The sequence below is a fragment of the Syngnathus floridae genome, chromosome 7 (genome assembly GCF_059516105.1).
Source record: "Syngnathus floridae isolate MCC-2025c chromosome 7, RoL_Sflo_1.0, whole genome shotgun sequence".
NCBI lineage: Eukaryota > Metazoa > Chordata > Actinopteri > Syngnathiformes > Syngnathidae > Syngnathus > Syngnathus floridae.
In genome coordinates, this window is record NC_142419.1 from 14151105 (window position 1) to 14171048 (window position 19944).

Consider the following 19944-nt stretch of genomic DNA (forward strand, 5'->3'; position numbering starts at 1 on the left):
TGTAGACGCATGTGTACAGGAAGAGCGAAGTTGGCTGCGCTGTGCTCAGGCATTCCTGCGGTGGTGGAAAAGAGAGTTACGGGCCAACAAAGAGCTACTGTTCTCTTGTTGTGTCTGCTTCCATGTGGCCACGATGAGCTCGCAGGGGATTCTGATTCCAATTTGGAAGATGATGACAAATTTTGCCTTTGAGCTTTAAAAGCAAGTCAAGAACGAATGAGAAAGCTTTCATTTAAGTTAGGTTGGTAGTGTGAATGAAAGCAAAGACATTCTACAAATATGTGCTTTGTTAATTAATTAATTTATTTATTTATTTATGTTAATTAATTTATTTATTATATATTAATTTATTATATATATTATTTATTTATTATTTATTTTGCTGCAAAATTGTGAAAAATACTTTGCTGTTGAGATTATTAAATCAAACAAAAAATAATTGAACAAATAAAGGATGGAATCTATTTTTAGCCTAAGCAACTCCAAAAAAAACTGCTTTGTTTTTAAATGGTAAATGTCACAAAAAGAAAAAAACAACAACAACATAAAAACAATTCCAGAGGTTGATGGGCGGCTTAGATTGAGTTTCCTGGATGTGCGGCGGCACGTGCGTGCGTAAAGCTTTTCCAGCTCTGGACGAAATGGGGCGTACGATTGCAAACTGCTGCCAGATGAAATTGTCCAGAGAATCAGCGGCGCTAAACGACACTCGCGGTCGCTCGGCTTTTCAAAGAATAGCGTCCATCACCTTTTTGAGATCCCCCCCTAAAGTTGCTCTCTTGCGCCGCGTGACTCGTGAAAACCCGCACGCATTATTGACTTTCATGGCCTCGTAAAAACACAAAGTGTGTTCGAAATACAGGCAGAAAAAAAAATCTCAACTCTTTAAGTACCGTTCGGGTCGGTACACTTGACACTTGCGTTGTGTTTTTTTTTTTTTTTTTGTCAGAGGATGGACTTTGCAGCGTGTTGCCATCCTCAGCCTCATTTTTCTCACCATCGTCATCATCCAGCCTACGCAAAAGCACACAATGCCTTTCATGGAGTTTCTTCTGTGAAATGGCCTTCACGTCGCCATCTCAATTCTGTTATTCCGGCGGCAAATGTTTTTCAAGCAAAGCAAAGCGCGCCCCCCACCCACCCACTTCACCACATGCCTTTTACAATGCACACATATTTAATTACAGCAGGCCAATTGAAAGCACTTTTGTGTGCTTCCTGCACGCATTCAGTCAGACCCTGAGCCCCCCCCCATGCTCGCTTTATGAAGATGCACACCGCGCACTCTCTTGCAAAGAAAGAAAAAACACTCCATGAATATTGAAGACATTTGCAGGGTTGCAAGCGAACGTCGTTGAATAATTGATCCGCCTCGCAATCTCCATTTGTCAGGATGAGCGGCGGCGGCGGGCAGGAACCGGACTTTGGTTTTTTGTTTGGCAGATCTGACGCGCCATCCGTTTCGCCCGGCAGGTACGAAATCAAGTACGACAAGGACGACTACGTGCTGAGGGTGAGGAAAGCGTCCGTCGCCGACGAAGGCACCTTCAGCTGCACGGCGGAGAACCGCGTGGGCAAACTGGAGGCCTCCGCCACTCTCACCGTACGAGGTAACGCAAATCTGGGCTTACTCTCTCGAGAAATTTTTCAAGGTGTTCCAAAACTTCTGATGCATTTTTTTTGGTCTATATTGTGCAACACAACTTTTCAAGGATCACGCACATTTGTCACCCGTTAAATAAACGGGGCAAAATCCAAATGTCAAGGTTTGCATCGACCGCTGACACCCGCAAGCCCACAGAGATGCCAGCAGTCTATGAATCCGTTTAATTATTTACAATTGTGAGGAGCCCCCCCCACACACACACACACACTTTGCCCCCCCCCCCCCTTCCTCCTCCATGTTGCCTTTGCAATCATCCAGTCACCAGCAAAGTCATTTTCCAGTTTGCTGGCGCACGCCGCCACTGCCTCACCTGGGGCTTTGCGGGGTTAATAAAAAGGTCCTAACCATAATTTCCCGCCATTGTCGGCACTCTGGCCGCCATTAAACGCCACGCGTCGGAGGTCCCAGCGGGGGAGCGCTTAAAGGCGGCACGAGGAGGGGAGGGGCACGGCGCCCGCCCAGAAGATTTTATGTCAGCCCGATTCTCTGCAATCTTGGGATTTTAAAATTGAGATAACACCTTTGAGATTTGTTGCACCCTTGCCTGGCTTTTTTTGCAAAGCACATGTGGCATTTTAGCGTTCATGATGGTAAACAGAGAAGGTCCAGTGGCTGCCACCAGGGAGCTTTGGACCTCCCACAACTGGACATTGAAAATTTGCGGGCTTTGTAGATTGGGAGCAAAAACTGGACCTTCCCTGTCTTGCTTGGTTTCAACATGTCATTCATTCTGACTTTGATTTCTTTATTTTTTTGTATGTTTTTCCTCTGTGTTTTCTTTCTTTTTTCTTTTGTGTGTATGTGTGTGTCCACCCCTCCATTGTCGTGTCTCCAGAAGGCCGTGTGGGTGAGTAAGCAACCATCCTTATTGATTTGACTCCATCCCGCATGCCCTCTTTGCATCCCCGTGCACTTTTTTTGCTTTTCACCAAAGTAGGCCACCAATTGCATTTTTATCCGATCACCACACGCACAACACGGAAGGAGGAGATGAACCTCCCCACTCGGGTTTCCTGTCCGACCGCCTTTCTCCGATAAATGTCACTTGTCATGAATTAAATATGGGCAGCGATCATTTTCTTTGCGGCTAGGGTGACGACAGGATGCCGAGTCTCACGTGTCATTAATGTGTTTCAAATCAAAACAAGATCAGTTTTCCCTCAGCCGAACTGTGAAAGGATCATACGCTGACTTCCATCGACCCATTTCTCAAGCCAGGCTTTCCTGGCGACCTGCAGAAAGCCTCAAAAACAAGACAGCAAAATTTCGAGTTATGTAATATTAACTGCCAACCCAGTTAATATCTTTAACGTCTATAGCCGTCAATGGCTCTGAATGAGTTAACTTGCGTGGGTACATGCGATGAAGTTGGCTTTAAAAAAAAAAGAGCGTGAGAAAGGATAAGGCGGCCAGTGGCAGTTTTTTTTTTTGGGACGTGTTTATCGATGTGATGCGTGGGATGGCGGAAGGCGAGGGAGGCGGCCGAGTCCCCGCCAGAGCGAGATTTAGGAGCTCAGTATCAGTCGCCGGCTTTGAGATATCCAAGCTGAGCAAGGCCAAGCGAGAAGGCTGTAAATCTGCCGCCATCTGTACCCTTCCCAACTGCACAAATGCAACACACACCCACGGAGGGAGGGAGGGAGGTACGGACGGACGGATTACACGGAAAAAGCCGCCAAATAGGAGCGACTTTGGCCTCGCTGGAACGAGCTGCCTTGTCAAACTTGAGAAATGATAAAAAGAAGAAGCTGGGTGCGCCATGTTGCCGTGTAGCAATCGTCGTCTAAATCGTAGCATGCTAGTTGACGTTGAAAAAAGTCGCTGTTTCGTCACGCTCAAGTCTTATGAGGTCCGATCAGAGAAGTCCATCAGTTCCAATTTGAATGCTAACATCCTTAGCATCGGTAGGCGCGTTTCCTGAGAAAAACGCATGAGCCATACAGATGCTGAGCTGCAACGTGTTTGTTTGCAGGCTCCAGAGAGAAGCCGTTAGCAAGCTAGCTCATCTCCCGTCTGGTGTTTATTATCGAACCGCCTCTGTCAAGTTGTCAGCGGCGCGATGTCTCACTCGGGGGCTCGACCGGCAGCGCGTTACCGCGCTATCGACCGCGCCGGCTTTTTGCCGTTCCATTTCAAAGTTTGACACTTGACTCGTCGGACGTGAGGCGCGGCAAACATTTGCCTCCAACTCCCTTTTTGGGTAAAAATGGTAGCACCTGACCTGTGTAGCGATTGTTGTGATTGTCAATGTGACTGCCATTCATTCTTTGGATGAATGGGCAGCCTGGTTGCCATGGCGACGAGGGTTGTGGAGTTCAAGGTAAAAGCGGCAATCAGGCTGCATGGATTTTGGTTGGGCGCCGCACTTCACCGCTCGCTGTGCCGATGTTTGACGTCATCTGTCATTTCAGCTCCCCCGCAATTCGTCATCCGTCCGCGGGACCAGATCGTGGCCCAGGGACGCAGCGCCGCCTTTCCGTGCGAGACCAAAGGCAACCCGCAGCCTGTCGTGTTCTGGCAGAAGGAAGGAAGTCAGGTAGGAGCGTGCACCTGCTTTCTGAAGTCGTAAACGCTACCACAATAACGGCTCGTTGGCGTCTTTCTTGCCTTCGTGCAATCATTTGTGGATCGGTTGCCCGATCAAATCCGACGCCATTTTGACTTTCTGTCCCCGCGTGAAGAAATCCACAGAGCTTGCTCAATCTGCCATCAGCATCTTGATGCTCCCGATGCACCGGCGGAGGAAAGCTCCGGCGGCGCGCTAATCGCTTTTCCCCGTGACCCGGCGCACCGATAAGAAGGATCCCATCTCTCGCTAGAGCGGTTAAGCCATTCAAATACCTGCGAGTCGTCGCAACACTCGACAACAGCGCAAATTAGGAGCCGGTCGGGACTTGTCGATGAAGCCCGCTGATATGATTCAGACGCAGCTTCAAACGCACACGCAGATTCACACGCTGGCGTGCGCGTCGCCTGAAGGCCATCAAAGTCCTCCGTAGAAGAGGGGTGCGTCATCGCTGTGACGTTTACCGCTAAACCGCCGGCAAATTAACATGTTTTGGCGAGTGTCGAACGGGGTCGGGCGAGTTCCGCAGAGGTGCGACGCTAATTATTTACAGCCCAATTCGGCATCATTAATTGGACTAAGTGATGGAAAACGATGTTTCCTTGCCGCCTTTTTCCCCACTCGAGGAGTGTTAAACTAATTTGTTAAATTCATCATTTGTTGCTTTCAAGCAGTTTGCCATCATTAATTCTAATGTGTTTGCTCTCCAGGGGCGAAGAGCCAACACCCAAGACTTTTTTTCTTCCCCCTCCCCGCTTAGATCAGTTCTTAGGTGTCTTGATAAGATTTCTTTCGGTGGTGTTAGCAACCGGGCTAGCGTGTTTACGATGATGTCGACATGCGGCTAATTGGGCCGTTGATTCTTCTCGCCGCAGAATTTGATGTTCCCCAACCAGCCACAGCAGCCCAACGGCCGCTTCTCGGTGTCGCCGAGCGGTGCCCTCACCATCACCTCGGTGCAGCGGGTCGACGCCGGCTACTACATCTGCCAGGCGCTGACTGTGGCCGGCAGCATCCTGGCCAAGGCGCAGTTGGAGGTCACCGACGGTAAAAACCCATTTTTCATTCCAATGGCAATGCTAGCAACTTTCCAAATGAAATCAAATAGATAAACAAATGATGACTCTTGGCCGGATTGCCATTTGTTGCTAGGCAGAATTTGTTTAGTTCTTGGATTCAATCTTGTCAATGGAGGTGAGAACAAACTACAAGGTCTGTCAATTCCCCACTTGGAGGAGGAACTAAATCACCGTCCTTGAGTTCAAGTTGAGCCCATCGGTTGCTTCAGCGACTCTGTGATTGAGTGACTGCAATAGTGAGAGAGACTACCCCCCTCTCCCCCTCCCCTTCCCTCCTCCCCCATCTGGCCAGGAAGTTGGAATGAACATACGAGGTGACACGGTACGAGGGGGCTATAAAGGTGGGAGGGAGGTCAGGGCCGCGCCTTGTGTAGCCGCCGCGGCGGCCGCTGCGTGATTTACTGACGACGTGTCAGCTGGGGTCAAGGAGATCGGTAATGAGAAATTCCTGATCCGGAAATCCAAGGCCCCTCAGCCCGCTCTCCCACCGTCGTTCTCGCACATCCATCAGGCTCGGAATGCGGCCCCGCGTTCCCACAACGCACGGGCGCATCCTCAACCGGGCCTTGGTGGTCAAGGCCGAGAGGGAGGCTCTGGAAAAGAAACAGCTGCGCCTCGCCTCCTTTTTTTGATTTACATCTTGGAGCCACAGCTTCATTTGAAATGCCCCAAAACAAAAATAAATCACCACGTCAATTCTGCCCTTCGTGTGAAAAGGGAAGGCTGCGATAACGTGTTGAAAGGTTACAGAGGTAGTTGACTGGCTAATTATCCCCCGCAGGCCTGGTGTCATTAATCCATAGTGTCTAATTAATGTGGCTTCTGTGATTTGCCAAGGGGGGGCGCGGCATTATTCAGCTACATTGCGCCGCAGTTAATTCCTGAGTTCACCTTTTGACGCGTCCTCTCTGTCATAGAAAGAAGCCCTGCCCCTACCCTTCCCCCCTCAGAAAGACTCTTTTGAGCAGAAACGCTTCAGTACCTGTTGCCTGTAGAGCATCGGTGTCAAACTCAAGGTCCGGGGGCCAGATACGACCTGCCACATCCTTTTATGTGGTCTGCGAAGACAAATCAATCCGTCCTTGGGCCCACTAACAACAACAGAATAAAAGAAATGAAAGTGCTGGAATCATGTTATAATTGTTAAGCACCAATAAGTTCCAAAAAGTCTCTTCATCTTGCCGTTTGTGGTTTGGCAGTCCTGTCGGACAGACCGCCGCCCGTCATCCGCCAGGGGCCCTCCAACCAGACGTTGGGGATGGACAGCGTGGCCCTGCTCAAGTGCCAGGCGTCGGGGGACCCCATCCCCTCAGTCAGCTGGCTCAAGGACGGCATCAGTCTGCTGGGGAAAGACCCTCGCATGTCCCTGCAGGAACTGGGCAGCTTGCAGATCACCAACCTCAAGGTAAGAAGAACATAGAGCCAAAAAAAAAAAGTTGCTTTGACTTGTGGCAGGCAGTTCAATCAAGTTGATTGACAGGAGGAGATGAATAGGCTGCATTGATTTTTGCTCTTAATAGTTTGATGGTATGACTGAGGAGCAACACTTGGATGGTCTCCAGCTGGAGGATACACTGCACACACATGCAGACTTTCAGAGTAGATTAAATTGAAAGCGCCCTCATCTTCCTTTCCCCACTCCGAAGCCTCGGCGGAATATCGATTACGCCTGACACAACACACAAGCAAAACAAAGACCTGAGAGGGGACGGAAGGACGGACCGAGGGACGGGCCAGCTGTTGTCGCTCCCGGGGGCCAGTGTCGCCCGGGTCGGCATGCCCTAAGTGAATTAGCTTTGTCGTGGTCGGCGGGAGGGACAGCGATGAAACCAAGAGAAGGAAGCCTGAGTGGTGATGGAAGGGTGCTGAGTAGGAAATGAAATTCATTAGAGAATTAGCGTCAGCGCCGGGAAGGCATCGTAAAAGTCGCCGCCAGTGCTTTTACGGCCCTGGAACACGAGTGATTTTTTTTTTTCTTTTCTGTGTGTGTTTCTGACAAGTGCTCCAGTTCACATTGGTGTTGCACGAGGTCAGTATTCACCCTTGACGACTTTTAGGACGTAAAATTTCACTAAACACCATGACAGGTAAGACTACCGTAGTGGTAGTGTTGACAAAGGGGACTTAAGTGTTGCTGTGGCTGGTATCGGCAGCCTTTGCGTGTAATCGATACATTGAAATTCAGCCCACAACCTACTAATAGCGATGCTTGGTGTTGATACTTGCCCCAACCTATTTTTTTGTTTGTTTTTCTGTTAAAGCTGTCCGACTCGGGGATCTACACATGCGTGGCCACCAGCTCCAGTGGAGAGACGTCATGGAGCGCTTTTCTTGAGGTCAAAGGTACGTACATGGCGGCGCTTTTAAATTTGCTACGTTTTGTCAACGTTAGTTATTATTTTATTTTTATTTTATTATTTTCTGTTCTCACGTTGTGCAGAAGCTGGCGGCGTATCTCTCCCAAAGCCCCACGGCGACGACGAGCTCCCGGGCCCGCCCTCCAAGCCGCAGGTGACCGACGTCACCAAGAGCAGCGTGTCGCTATCCTGGCAGGCCGGGCTGGTCGGCGCGTCGCCCGTCAGCTCATTTGTCATCGAGGCCTTCAGGTTTGAAATTTTAACTGGGTTGGTTTGCTGGGCGTCAATTTTTATTGTTACTTCGAACTTTGCTCCTCGCAGCCAGTCGGTGAGCAACAGCTGGCAAACGGTGGCCGACCACGTGAAGACCACCCAGTTCACCGTCAAGGCTCTGCGGCCCAACACCATCTACCTGTTCATGGTCCGGGCAGTCAACAACCATGGCGTGAGCGACCCGAGTCCCATGTCCGAGCCTGTCAGGACGCAAGGTAGGCGGGCAAAGAGCAACACAAAGCGCCATCGCCGTCATCTTTGCGTTGAAATACGGCAGAACGTTTCCAGAGGTCTGACGGGTCCATCTCAGCCCGGCCTCATTACGGCCTACACTTAAGCAATTACGAGAAGTGAGCATGTCTGCTCTTGGAACGGCCTAAGTGAGTTACTGTCGTCCCCGCCACGTTAATGAATATAACGGGCAGAAAGGACCTCCTCCCGCCTCGTTGGAGATTTTATTACAGTTGAGATGATGATGATGATCAGCCTTTTGGCTAAATAGCATCAAGGCGAGCGTGCGCTTCATAAAAAGATCTCTGTGGTCTTGCAGACATCAGTCCTCCGGCTCAAGGCGTGGACCACCGACACGTGCAGAAAGAGCTGGGCGAGGTCATCGTCCGCTTGCACAACCCTGTGGTGTTGAGTCCCACGGCCATCCAGGTTACCTGGACGGTGAGTTCACGGCGCAAAAAAAAAAAAAAAAAAAGCACACACACACATTGGTGGTAATTGACATCTACAGCAGAACCAGCTCCAAGTATGTAGAACCATCTGGTTGTTGATCCGTCTTGTTTTGATTCTGCGAGAGGCATTTTCAGTTTGACAGAAATGAATGTTTATGGTAATAAAGTGTTTAGCAAACAGTATTTTTCCTGCTATGATGTGACGCATTTATCTTGCTTTCTTTGGCCGTATGTGCAAACGCTTACATTTCACAGCATCAGCGTATTCTGCCGCATGTGACAAATCACCAAGCAGCCACAAACTCATCTAACCTGATTTTTTTTTTCGTATAAATCACTCAGGTCCTCACGCACACACACGCACGCATCTATTATGAGGAAGGGGGGGGGGCTTGTTTCGGTTTCCAAACGCGTACCACATTAGCAGTTTTCCCGCTGACATGTTTATTTACCCGAGTAATAAGTATCACCTCGAGACTCGCAGAGCTAATTTAAGACGAAGGCTTTTTTTTTTTTTTTATTATTATTTTACGACGACAACGTCCAATCAACGCAAAAAGCCGCTACCCTCATCAATCACCGCGCCTTCTGTAAACAGCTCGAACCTCCGCTCCGAGATCTTTTATATTCCCAAATCATTTCTTTAATAAGTCAGCCGATGCCATTTCCCTGATTTACTCTGGCGGGAGGAAAAAAAAGCATCTGTTTAATATGTCGTTTGGAAAGCTGGGCTTTTGCTTGTACTGTTAACAAGCCATTACGATGAATGATGCGGCCGTTGCGACGGGGGGGGGGCTTCTTTTGCTTAGTGGGGGCTTCTTGTCTTTATTTAATGACACGCGTTTGGGAGGTATTTAGAACACACGTTGACGTCTTTCAAGGTGGACTAGGTGGTAACTCGTAAGGCGGGCGACGCCCATTAATGTCAGAGCGTTCATTAAGCTAAGCGTGGACGTTGCCAGTGATAAAAGTGCCCATTAAATTAGTAACGGCCTCTAAAGTGTCATGGAAGCAATCTGAGGGAGTACATGGCCTAAAAAAAAAAAATGTCCTTTTTAATAGGGCTACTTTCTAAGGACATATTATGCTTCCTTTTTTTATACACAATTTAAAACAGTCCTAAGGTGTCTTAAAGGGGAACTCAAGTCAAAAGTGTTCTTTCCAAAAATATGCTCTATCTTCCCCCACCTGACGGGCTTTTTCAGGTGGATCGCCTGTCGCAGTTCATCCAGGGCTACAGAGTTCTGTACAGGCAGACGTCAGGTCTGCCCTCGCCGGGACACTGGCAGACGCAGGACGTGAAGGTGCCGTCGGAGCGAAGCGCCCTCCTGTCTTCCCTGAAGAAGGGCATCGTGTACGAGATCAAGGCGCGGCCTTACTTCAACGACTTCCAAGGCACGGACAGCGAATCCAAGACGGCGCGGACCACCGAGGAAGGTACGATGTTGCGCCACGCCAAGGCTGACTCGTGAGCGCCCGAGGTCGCCGTTTGTCATATCGCTCGGACACCGAGACAAAATGCTGCTTTTTTGCCCGGCGACTTGTTTCCGTGTGTGTGCGGGGCGTTTGCATCCTCACTGCTAATCCATCACCCGGCGGGTGCCGGCATGAAGTGCGATTGGAGCGCACGCACACACTCTGTCGTGTGAAGATGGCGGCGGGCGAGTTTGAGTCGGACAAGCTCTGACAAGGTTGCAGAGCGGTGTGGCACACAAAAAACAAGTCTGTGCACGGCCGAAGTTACTCTTATGACCTGCGCCGGGAATTGCTTTAGGGAAATAATGTTTATATTCAGTGTAGCATAAAGCCAGGGTGCTACCAGACTATCTACAAAAAAAAAAAAAAACATTAACTAACTATGTCATATAAAATGTTACCAGTTTTCAGTGAGTACTTTTCGGAGAAAGTCAGGGAGTGAATAACTAAGCAAATGCTAACTTCCTTAGCATGTTAGCAGCAAAGTGTTTATTTTGCTTCCTCAATTTCATTTTGGTTTTATGCAAGGGCTTCATCTGAGAACAAACAGGAAACTCTATTGTTTGTAATATTTGAATATTCGGAATACATAAAAAAAATAATCATCAGAAGGTGAAGTCCCAATTTTCCGTTGAATTAAGAGCTCTCCAGAGGGATTTGGCTTTGAAATAATGAAGTTTTCCGTCGCCCAAAATGAGTTTGGAGCAAAGTTTTTTCGCTGAAGCCAAGTATCTCCTCGGAGAGCAACTTACTGTCACCCCCTCGAGGTACATTGCAGTATTTCCGGACTCCACTATGTCTTCATCGGTATGGCGTAATGTCCTGAGTCCACGGGAGTTTCCCCCAACACGCTCACTCTTATAATTGCACCGTTGCGGTTGTGCTCCAACAGAATCAGTCATCGGTGCTCCCGGCCGTCAATTAGTCTGCGCTCGCTTTGGCTGCAGGTCTCATCTTGTACCTTGTCTGCTTTTGGTGTTGGCACATCCGTACAATTCTGACTTCTAGGATGCAAAATGCGTTTGAGGTTCTTTGAATCTCCGTCTTCAACAGTACCTCAGGCCTGCTTTGATACGTTGACAGTATCACGAACGACCCGATCGATCATTATGGCTTTAATCTTATGACTGTACAATTCATGCCCGGGGTGCTCGTTGTCTCCTTTATATCGTAGTTGTATTTATCCCTACAATGATTCAAGAAAAACTGTTGAGAGGAGTGACGGCATTAATCACGACAACTGCCTGTGCATTGCGCAATGTGGCCATAAAAACAAACAAAAAAAGATTAAATGCAAATGCATCCAGTTTAACTCGTTCACTGCTAGTTAAACTAGATCTTTGACGTCTATATCTGTCAACGGCAGTGAATGAGTTAAAGATGAAATACAACTGAACTGTGCTTAGGCGGTGATTTTTCTCTCACCTACCACTAGAGGGAGCCCACACATGAAGACTCAATCTCGATGTTCTGTTTATTGCACGGCTACAACGAATGTCAATAAAATGGCCGCCACCCTGGGGGAATTTTCTTAAAACCGGCTATTGTTAACTGGAACCCGATTGGTAGAGGAAAAGGTCGAGGGGCTCTGTTGAGGAATAAGGAAGTTGTGCAGTTATAAGTGGCCTTCAAATGATAGAGCAAACTCCCGGGACAGACGTGATGGTTGTTGCGGTGACGAAGGCCATCTCGCCTCAGTGCACGGCGGCTCACCTCGTGTGTTGTTCACATCCCGTCAGGGTGACAGGTCCATTTGTGTCCCGGCCTTGCATTGAGGGAGCGTATCTCCGGTAGCAGCGGTGGAAGTGTCGTCAGGGACCAAGAAAACGAGCCGGGCCGCCTCCCCCAAGGGCTCTTCTTCATGTCCCGGCTATGACCGGCGCAGATAACGCTTCCCACTTCAGCTTCTATCTGCATCTCGGAACGATTGACCACTTTCTATTTCCATCCTAAAAGCCCCCGACCCCCCCTCGCCGCCGAGCCTGCTCGAAGCCGATAGTCCGTCCGAGCTCCTCTGAGACAGCGGGAAGATGGATGGAGAAGTCAAGTTTTGGGAGTGATTAAAATTTAGCCGGCGCCTTTACAGATTTCCCTCGGAGACGATTTGAACAGATGAAGGGTCGTTATTGGTTGTGTTGTTCCGTAAAGATGGAAGTCGTGGCCCGACATGGTGTCCGATTCTTATTTCCCAAGATGGTCTCTGGAAAAGCAAAAAAATCTTTGTCACCACCTGTTTGTATATAATATAGACCTGCGCCTTATCAGCTTCATAGCTTCCATTTGTGCTCATTAGAATTGAACTGACTGAAAAATAATATATTATTTTTACTTGCGGTTTTCATTTCTATCGTGCAACACATCTTGACAAAGTGTCCGATGAGCAATTGTAGCCAACTCTCGTAAGATTTGTTTGTATTTCTTCATTATCCGGCATGTCGGCGTTGGCGCTGACGTAAGAGACAGGAGGTCACATTCGCGCCCGCCATACATCACGCAGCTAATGGCTCTATTAGCGCCCCTCTAAGGGTGGGCTCTAATGAAAAATGGGAATTGTTTAGCACAAATATGCATGATAATAAGCCGCTAAATCATTCTTAGCATTGACTTTGAAGGACATTGGCCGTGGCGCGGCAAGTCCCTCCGCACCGTCACCTGGATTGAATGGGCCGTTTGATCAGATTCTCCTTGGCTCGATTGTTTCTAATCTGCTGGAGGTGGCGACTTCATAAGGGGGCCCATTCATCTTGGGAACCCGTGGCCAGTGGCGCTGAGGGATGAGCCCAGATTTACTGGGTGACAAGTGCCATTTTGGATGGAGGCGAGGTGAGCCGGAGCCGGCGCGCCAGTAATTGACCTGTCAGTAGTCGGAGCTCTGCTTCCGCCCCGCTGCGGAAATGAGAAAACATTTTTAAGACTTTATGGTGCTGTTTAGTCGCCCCTCCGAGACGGAACTCGACGTACAAGAACCGAGAGAGCCCTGCCAGAAATAGTGAGGCATGGTTCTAATTTCTGACTGTGAGCACTTCCTAACGCTTGTATCCTATTTGTGTTCACAGCCCCCAGCGCCCCGCCTCAGCAGGTTACCGTCCTCACCGTGGGAAACCAGAACAGCACTTCGATCAGCATCTCCTGGGATCCCCCTCCGCCCGACCATCAGAATGGTATCATCCAAGAGTACAAGGTTAGTCCAAAAACAAGACTGTTTTGGAAATCACTGATATCACACTGATGCTAGGTTAGCTTAGCTTGTTAGCTTACAATGTGGACTTATGATGTGTTTCTTTTGAGTGAGTGAGCTTGTAATTCTCGATCCCATGACCTTGATTGACTTTCATCAATGTGTTCCTCTTGGCTCCAAGACTCTGGTTTTGTTGGAAACCACTGTAGAGTGCTCGATATCACATAGATGCTAGGTTAGCTTAGCTTGTTAGCTATATCCTCGTTAGCTTAAAATTTGGACTTCTGATGTCTGTTTTGAGTGAGTGAGCTTGAAATTCTCTATCCCATAACCTTGATTGACTTTCATCAATTTGTCTCTCTCGGTTCCAGATCTGGTGCCTCGCGAACGAGACGCGCTTCCACGTCAACAAGACGGTGGACGCCGCCATTCGCTCGGTGGTGGTGGGCGGGCTGCAGGTGGGCGTGGTGTATCGAGTGGAAGTGGCCGCCAGCACCAGCGCGGGAGTTGGAGTCAAGAGTGAGCCCCAGTCTATCATTATTGGTAAGGACTTGTTTACATTTTTGGGTTCAGGTGTACCTAATGGAGTGTCCATTGGGCTGTGTGCTTTCCTCCCCTCCATTATTATGATGGTGAGTGTAGTTGGGCTTATTTCCCCAGCGTGCCTCCCTAAGAACACAGTGTCGTAGGCGCCATCAAAGGTGTGAAGCGCTCGAACACGCCGGCGATCGATCTGTGTGTCCGCTCGCTAGCTTTGGCTCGCCGTCACTATGTTTTAGCAGCCTCGAAGTGAATTAAAGGCCCGGGCTTGGCAAACAATCCGCTCACCTGGGGATTTTTTCTTATAAGCTTTGTCTTTGCGCTGTTTTTTTTTTTTTTTCTACCGGCATTATATTGCACTGCACATCCTGGCAACTCGGTGTCACGCTCCATCGGTCGATATCGTTCACAGGAAATCATTGCACGTTGTCTGAGGTTAATCAATGTTCTGACTCCCATTTCCACAGAACTGGATTACTTCTACACCTGTCTGTGGTTCCTTCTCTTCAGTTAGAACGTGCGATAAACTGAGCTTCTGAGATGAACCTAGGCTTGCATACTACATTTAGGCTGAGTTTCAAGCTAGCACCAGGGTTAGCTAGCCTGGTTTCAATTCGTGATTGAATATCAAGCCAGGGTTAGGTCTGGGCTCAAGCTCTGCGTTTTAAAGTTGGAACGCCGTCTGTCTGGCAGGCAAGGCCTCTCAGGACGTGATCATCCACGGCAACCGCAACAACAGCATCACGGAGCAGATCACCGACGTGGTCAAGCAGCCTGCCTTCATCGCCGGCATCGGGGGCGCCTGCTGGGTCATCCTCATGGGCTTCAGCATCTGGCTCTACTGGCGCAGGAAGAAGAGGAAGGGCCTGAGCAACTATGCAGGTTGGCATCCCTCAGACTTGTTGACTGGGCAGGGTGGAATCAATGGAAGCTTTGCAGTTGAACGTTGATAGGCGCCATGGTGGCTTGTGTGACGCACTTCATATGTGACTCTTTGTGTTTTCTTCACTTTTGCTTTCGTGTGACCTCTGTAGTTGCTTTCCTCGCCTCCAGCTGGGCGTTCATCTTTCTTTGGTCCTAAGCAGTCGATAGCAATGGAAAATTCAACCCTAACCCCTAACCCCCCCCATTCGACCCCACCCACACCTGAGCCAAAGCGGCACTTCCCTCTTCAGGCTTTAACACACAACCTCTCTGTCTTCTTGTTTTGCAGTTCAGTCCTTCACCTTCACCCCTGCAGGTACTGTTCATTTGTCCCGTCTCCTCACCTCCCACGGCCCCAACCCCCCAACCTTCTTGTGCTAATGGCTAATGCTAATTTGGCAGATTATGAAGCAGGAATGGGCAAGCAAGACCCACTGAGTCCTGTCATACAATATTATCCATGTTTGCCCTCCATATTTATTGATTACAATACCTCACCTCATGGTGTTTTATTAACTCATTCACTACCATTGACGGCTATAGATGTCAAATGTCAGTTAGGCTGGCAGTGAATGATTTAATTGTAGTTAATGTCAGTATGTAAGTGCGTCTCTGTGGTTAGGTTAAATGAGGAAGTTAAACATTTTACAGCTTTGAATGACTTTTTCCATCCCATTCGTCTGGTTTTAAAAATCAAATGTGGCCCTTAAACCAATGTTTGCCCACGTCTGCTTTGGAGTGACTTTTCCAAATATTGGCTGTGACCCCAAATTTTTGCAAAGTCTTTCTTATGTGTTTGCATACTCTTTGTTTGTGTGGATTTTGTGTGTTTGTGTTGCAGCCAGTGGTGTTTGTTAAAAAGTCAACGTTTTCTCTAGAGCACAATGAAAACAAAGAAATGCAAGCTAGCAGGCTTAGCGTTATTTGCTAGCGTTTATTTGATTCCCCCCCCAACCAGTTCCAAACACGTTTTTACATTCTTATTACGATATTAATTTTTGAACATTTTGGAAATGTCTGCCCAAATCACCCCAGAATGTTATTGTTGATTTCAAAATCTCGTTTACTCTGGATGAAACGCTCCAATAGAAGCTGCAAAGATAAAACGTAGGGGCGGGTGGGGTCGAGGTGATTTTTCCAACATTAGTGTGAAGAGCGACTCTGCTCTTCCCTGTATTGACAAGAAGGTGATGTATGTGTCGCATCTGGGCCTCCTAAAGCTGTCAGCTCCAGAGAAGCCAAATCAGCAGCCCGGGAGATGTGATGGGATTTTTTTTTTAGACGCTGATCATGTCCTGCCTGCCTGCCTGCATTTAGTGCTGATTAAAAAAAGATTCATCTGCATTCAGAGCGCCATCGGACACTTCTGTGAGGCGGCGACAGAGGTTGCAAACGTCACGCTGGTCCCGCTTCAAAGTGTTTTTTGGAGCCTGTCAACATGAGAGGCCGCCCTAAAAAAAAAATTTGTGCAAAATGATAATTGGGGCTGCAAATTCAGGCTGGTCGCTCAAGGTTAGGAATGCTGAGAAAGTGTTAGCCATTCAAAGTGTTGGCTTTCAAAGTAGGGTTTCAAGAGAGGGTTCTCAGGTTAGGGTCTCAAGAAAGAATTAGGCTTTTAAAATTCTACAATATCAAGTTTGGCTTTCTGGTGGTGGTGGTCAGGAGTTCAAGACGAGGTTAGTTTTTCACTTAGGTCTGGCATTTGGGGGTTTAAACATGGCTTGTGGTTTCAAAGTAGGCTTTAAAGTCAGAGGTAGGGTTTCAAAATGATATTTAGGGTTTTAAGTGAGAGTTAAGGTTTGAAATGGATACGTCCACACGCGTGGACGCTGTTCCCAGATGAAAGGCTGCCAATGTTGTTATCTGCATCAGGCAGATTCAGACACTTTGATGAACGATCCCGCTGCCTTTTTTAATCATTTTTTTCCAGATTTAATCACGCACCTGATGAGAAGAAGCTCGCAGCAAAAATAAGACAAAATGAGTTTTGCTTGCCGTGTCCTTGAGCAACACCTAACGTCTCCGACATATGCAAAGCGATAACATGCCACACTCATTATTGGCCTTTTTTTTTTTTTTCCCGACTAAATGCAATCATGGAAATTTAATATGTCGCCACTTTGCTTTGTCTTTTTCTCTCCTGCTGTAGTCACGTTCCAGAGAGTCGGCGGCGGCCTGATGAGCAACGGGAGGTGAGTCAAAATAGCGTTTAAAATGTGTGAGTGTATAAAATAGATTTGAATCATTCCACTTTAACTCATTCAGTACCATTGACGGTTATAGACGGCATATATATTAAATGCACAGGCAATGCTAACGTTCCACAAATCAGCAGGTCACACAACTTTGCCTTCCACCCCACATCAAAACAGGAAGTTGCGTTCTTTATGACTCCATTTGCCAAAGCTACGCACATTGTAATGCATCACGACCCAGCAGATGTTTGTGCTCCTCTCAGCTCCTAAAAAGCTGCACATTATACGGAAATATACATTCGGGCCGCATCCCGTGCGTGCGTTCATGCATCGCTAGATGAACTCATCAATCTCCTCAGAGGATTTAAGCGAAACAATTTAAGCAGAGAGGGCTTTTATTTTGTCATTTATCTTTGCGGGCAAAGCCAGGAACCCTCCCGAGTGATAAATTTGCCTGTCACCTCGCGTGGGCGGCCGGGATCTGAGCACGTGTAATAATGTAAAAATAATTACCCAGGAGAAAGGTGCGTGCATGTGTGTGTGTGTGTGCGTGCGCTTTCCGAGCCCACCCCCAAGTGCAGACTGCTCCATCCGGCTGAAAGGTCTTGAAAGAGCATCTTGGTGACATCATTCATGTGTGTGCTTATTTGTGTTCTGTACTGTAAAAACAGTTGGGGCAAAAATAAGCCAACAAAATGGATCAATCCACGGCTGCTTGAATCAACATGTCCTTTTAAACTATTTTTATCTCTCTATATTTTTTTATATATACACATATATAAATACATAAATATAATATATATATGTTTTTGAATATTATATATATTTATATTTATATATTGTATAAAAAAAAACTTTTGCAAGAAAGACCATAGTTGGGCAATATTTGGCATGTCCCAAGTTGTTCTCTCAAGAGTACTTTTGATTTGCACGCCTGCAAATTGAAACATCCGTCATATCAGAAGTTAGCGAAGCATAGGCGACGCCTCCAGGAGCTCGCCAATCCGCTTGTCAAATTCCAGATGTCGCAACTTGCCTATCTGCTCCCCAAATAAGAACATGCAGCATTTTCATAGCGTGACCAAGTTTTTTTTTCTTCTTCTTAAATTAGATGAGCACAAATCCATTCCAGCTTTCTTATTGGCTGCTGCCAAATTGCCATGACTGAACAATTAGGCCCAATCACTCAAAGAATAAATGATTTGTGGAAGATGAATAGTCAGCAGATTGGTAGATTTGCTTCCCGCTTGAAATTGATCAAAGACGACTCGGGCTAATTCCTCACCGGCTAATATCTGCTCTGATCAATATTTCAGCAGCAAAGATTCACTTCCATGAGCAGCGAATTCGGGCCGCTCGACGCCTTGACATTGTTGCCACGGCGATTGGCAATTTTTGAAGGCCAAATGACAGTTCTGGGAATGTTTTACGCGCTAGTTCACGTCAATGCTTTTAATCCGACTCCCATCTAGCCCGTCGGCCGAGACCATAAACACCTGATGAATGAACTTTCCTTCCGTTTAATATGGTCCCGCTTGGCATATTTACGGCGCGCTTTTTGTCAGTCCAATGCGACACCGATGAGATTTGAGCCGTCAAGGTTGCCATCCATCTTGGGTCAGGCGGGGGATTAAAAGTTAGGTGTCAACTTTTCATTCGATGTATGACCGCCCCCTCCCCGTGCGCAGCCCATTCACCGTCGTCCAGCCCCACCCACACACACACTGACGTGCTGTGTGTGTGTGTGTATAACAAATATCCCCAGAAGAAATCAGTCTTATTCTAATTATCCCGAGCGGGAGTGCCACGGTGTGACGGATGCAAGGACGACGCAGCCATTCAGCTGTCGGGCGCTCGTCTTTCAAACTCACCGCGAGGCTGGCGGCGGGGCACCACACAGACCCACGCGCACACACACACACACACACACACACATGCAGTAGGGCAAGACAGATTTATTTATTTATTCGTTTATCTATTAGTGTATTAATTTTTTTATTACTTCTTTATCTTTTCATTTATTTATTTATGTATTTATTTATTTGCAAGGCTTTTTGTGCACGAGGGCCCGTCGATAAAAAGTGCAATGAAGTGACTGTCTGGACATTAAATGCAGTCAAAAAGAAAAAGCTGGTCATAAAAGCAAATGTGTGAATTAGCGCGTTGTTGCGTGACAAAAACTCAGTGGGAGAAGCGATGGAGATGAAGCGACGCTTTTTGCCAAACGGAATTGCGACTTTGTGGCGGGGAGAAATATATTGGCGGATTTCTCACGGCTCTTCAGAGGCTCGCCGTCTGCTTATCTCGCACCGCCACCTGGCAACTCTCTCACATGTGTTGCATTTCGACTTTGGATGCCGACTGCTGCTGGGTGTTTGTTCTTCACTCCTGAAACCGCATGGGGGTGGGGCAGGTCCGAGGTTTTGAGGGTTAAGATTCGGCTTGGTATTAAATGGGGCTTAGACGACTCATTAGAGACGAGCTGCTTTCTCATTTTGTGTTTCTTCCCAGTCGGCCAGGCTTACTGAACGCCAGCGACCCGGGCTACCCCTGGTTGGCCGACTCCTGGCCCGCCACCAGCTTGCCTGTCAACAGCGGCTCCGGGGGACCCAATGATCTGGCCAACTTTGGCCGCGGAGGTGAGCCGGGGGAGATCTCGACGCTTTTACCCACATCATGTCCGCTCGCGTGCACATATGCGTACGATACGCACGGCGCACAGCCTCCGGGGTGACTAATGGAGAACGTTTCATCCTGTTGCTGTCACACCCTCGTCGTAGCTTTGAGCAGAGGAACGGGAGTTGGGGGGGGCTTTGTGTGTGTGTGTGTTCGGTGTGAAGCAGCCAGTCGTGAAGGACAGGCGCAGCTCGACTGGCGCAGATGCGGAAGCTTCCGCCGTGGCTCTACATCATCTCCCCTTGGCTGGGCATGCAAGCAGGGCGAGGAGATGGAGCTACTTCCCAGGCTTGCTCTCATCGTTGTGCATACAAATTTTGGGGGGAAAGGG

General features: G+C 48.1%; 1 protein-coding gene across 6 annotated transcripts in view; it reads left to right on the top strand.

The window, feature by feature from the left end:
* robo2 (roundabout, axon guidance receptor, homolog 2 (Drosophila)) overlaps nt 1-19944 on the top strand; it is a 155782-nt gene that overhangs the window by 124851 nt on the left and 10987 nt on the right. For 5 of the 6 annotated variants that reach the window (XM_088379990.1, XM_088379986.1, XM_088379989.1 and 2 more), the window contains 16 exons: nt 1474-1610; nt 2502-2513; nt 4078-4202; nt 5108-5279; nt 6511-6716; nt 7573-7654; nt 7752-7917; nt 7990-8156; nt 8492-8613; nt 9830-10061; nt 13157-13281; nt 13650-13821; nt 14512-14700; nt 15032-15058; nt 16892-16934; nt 19449-19576. In XM_088379990.1, the coding sequence (XP_088236116.1) occupies nt 1474-1610; nt 2502-2513; nt 4078-4202; nt 5108-5279; nt 6511-6716; nt 7573-7654; nt 7752-7917; nt 7990-8156; nt 8492-8613; nt 9830-10061; nt 13157-13281; nt 13650-13821; nt 14512-14700; nt 15032-15058; nt 16892-16934; nt 19449-19576 (2105 nt within the window). The remainder of the gene's footprint in view (nt 1-1473; nt 1611-2501; nt 2514-4077; nt 4203-5107; nt 5280-6510; nt 6717-7572; nt 7655-7751; nt 7918-7989; nt 8157-8491; nt 8614-9829; nt 10062-13156; nt 13282-13649; nt 13822-14511; nt 14701-15031; nt 15059-16891; nt 16935-19448; nt 19577-19944) is intronic. The other variant, XM_088379987.1, reaches the window with a different exon arrangement.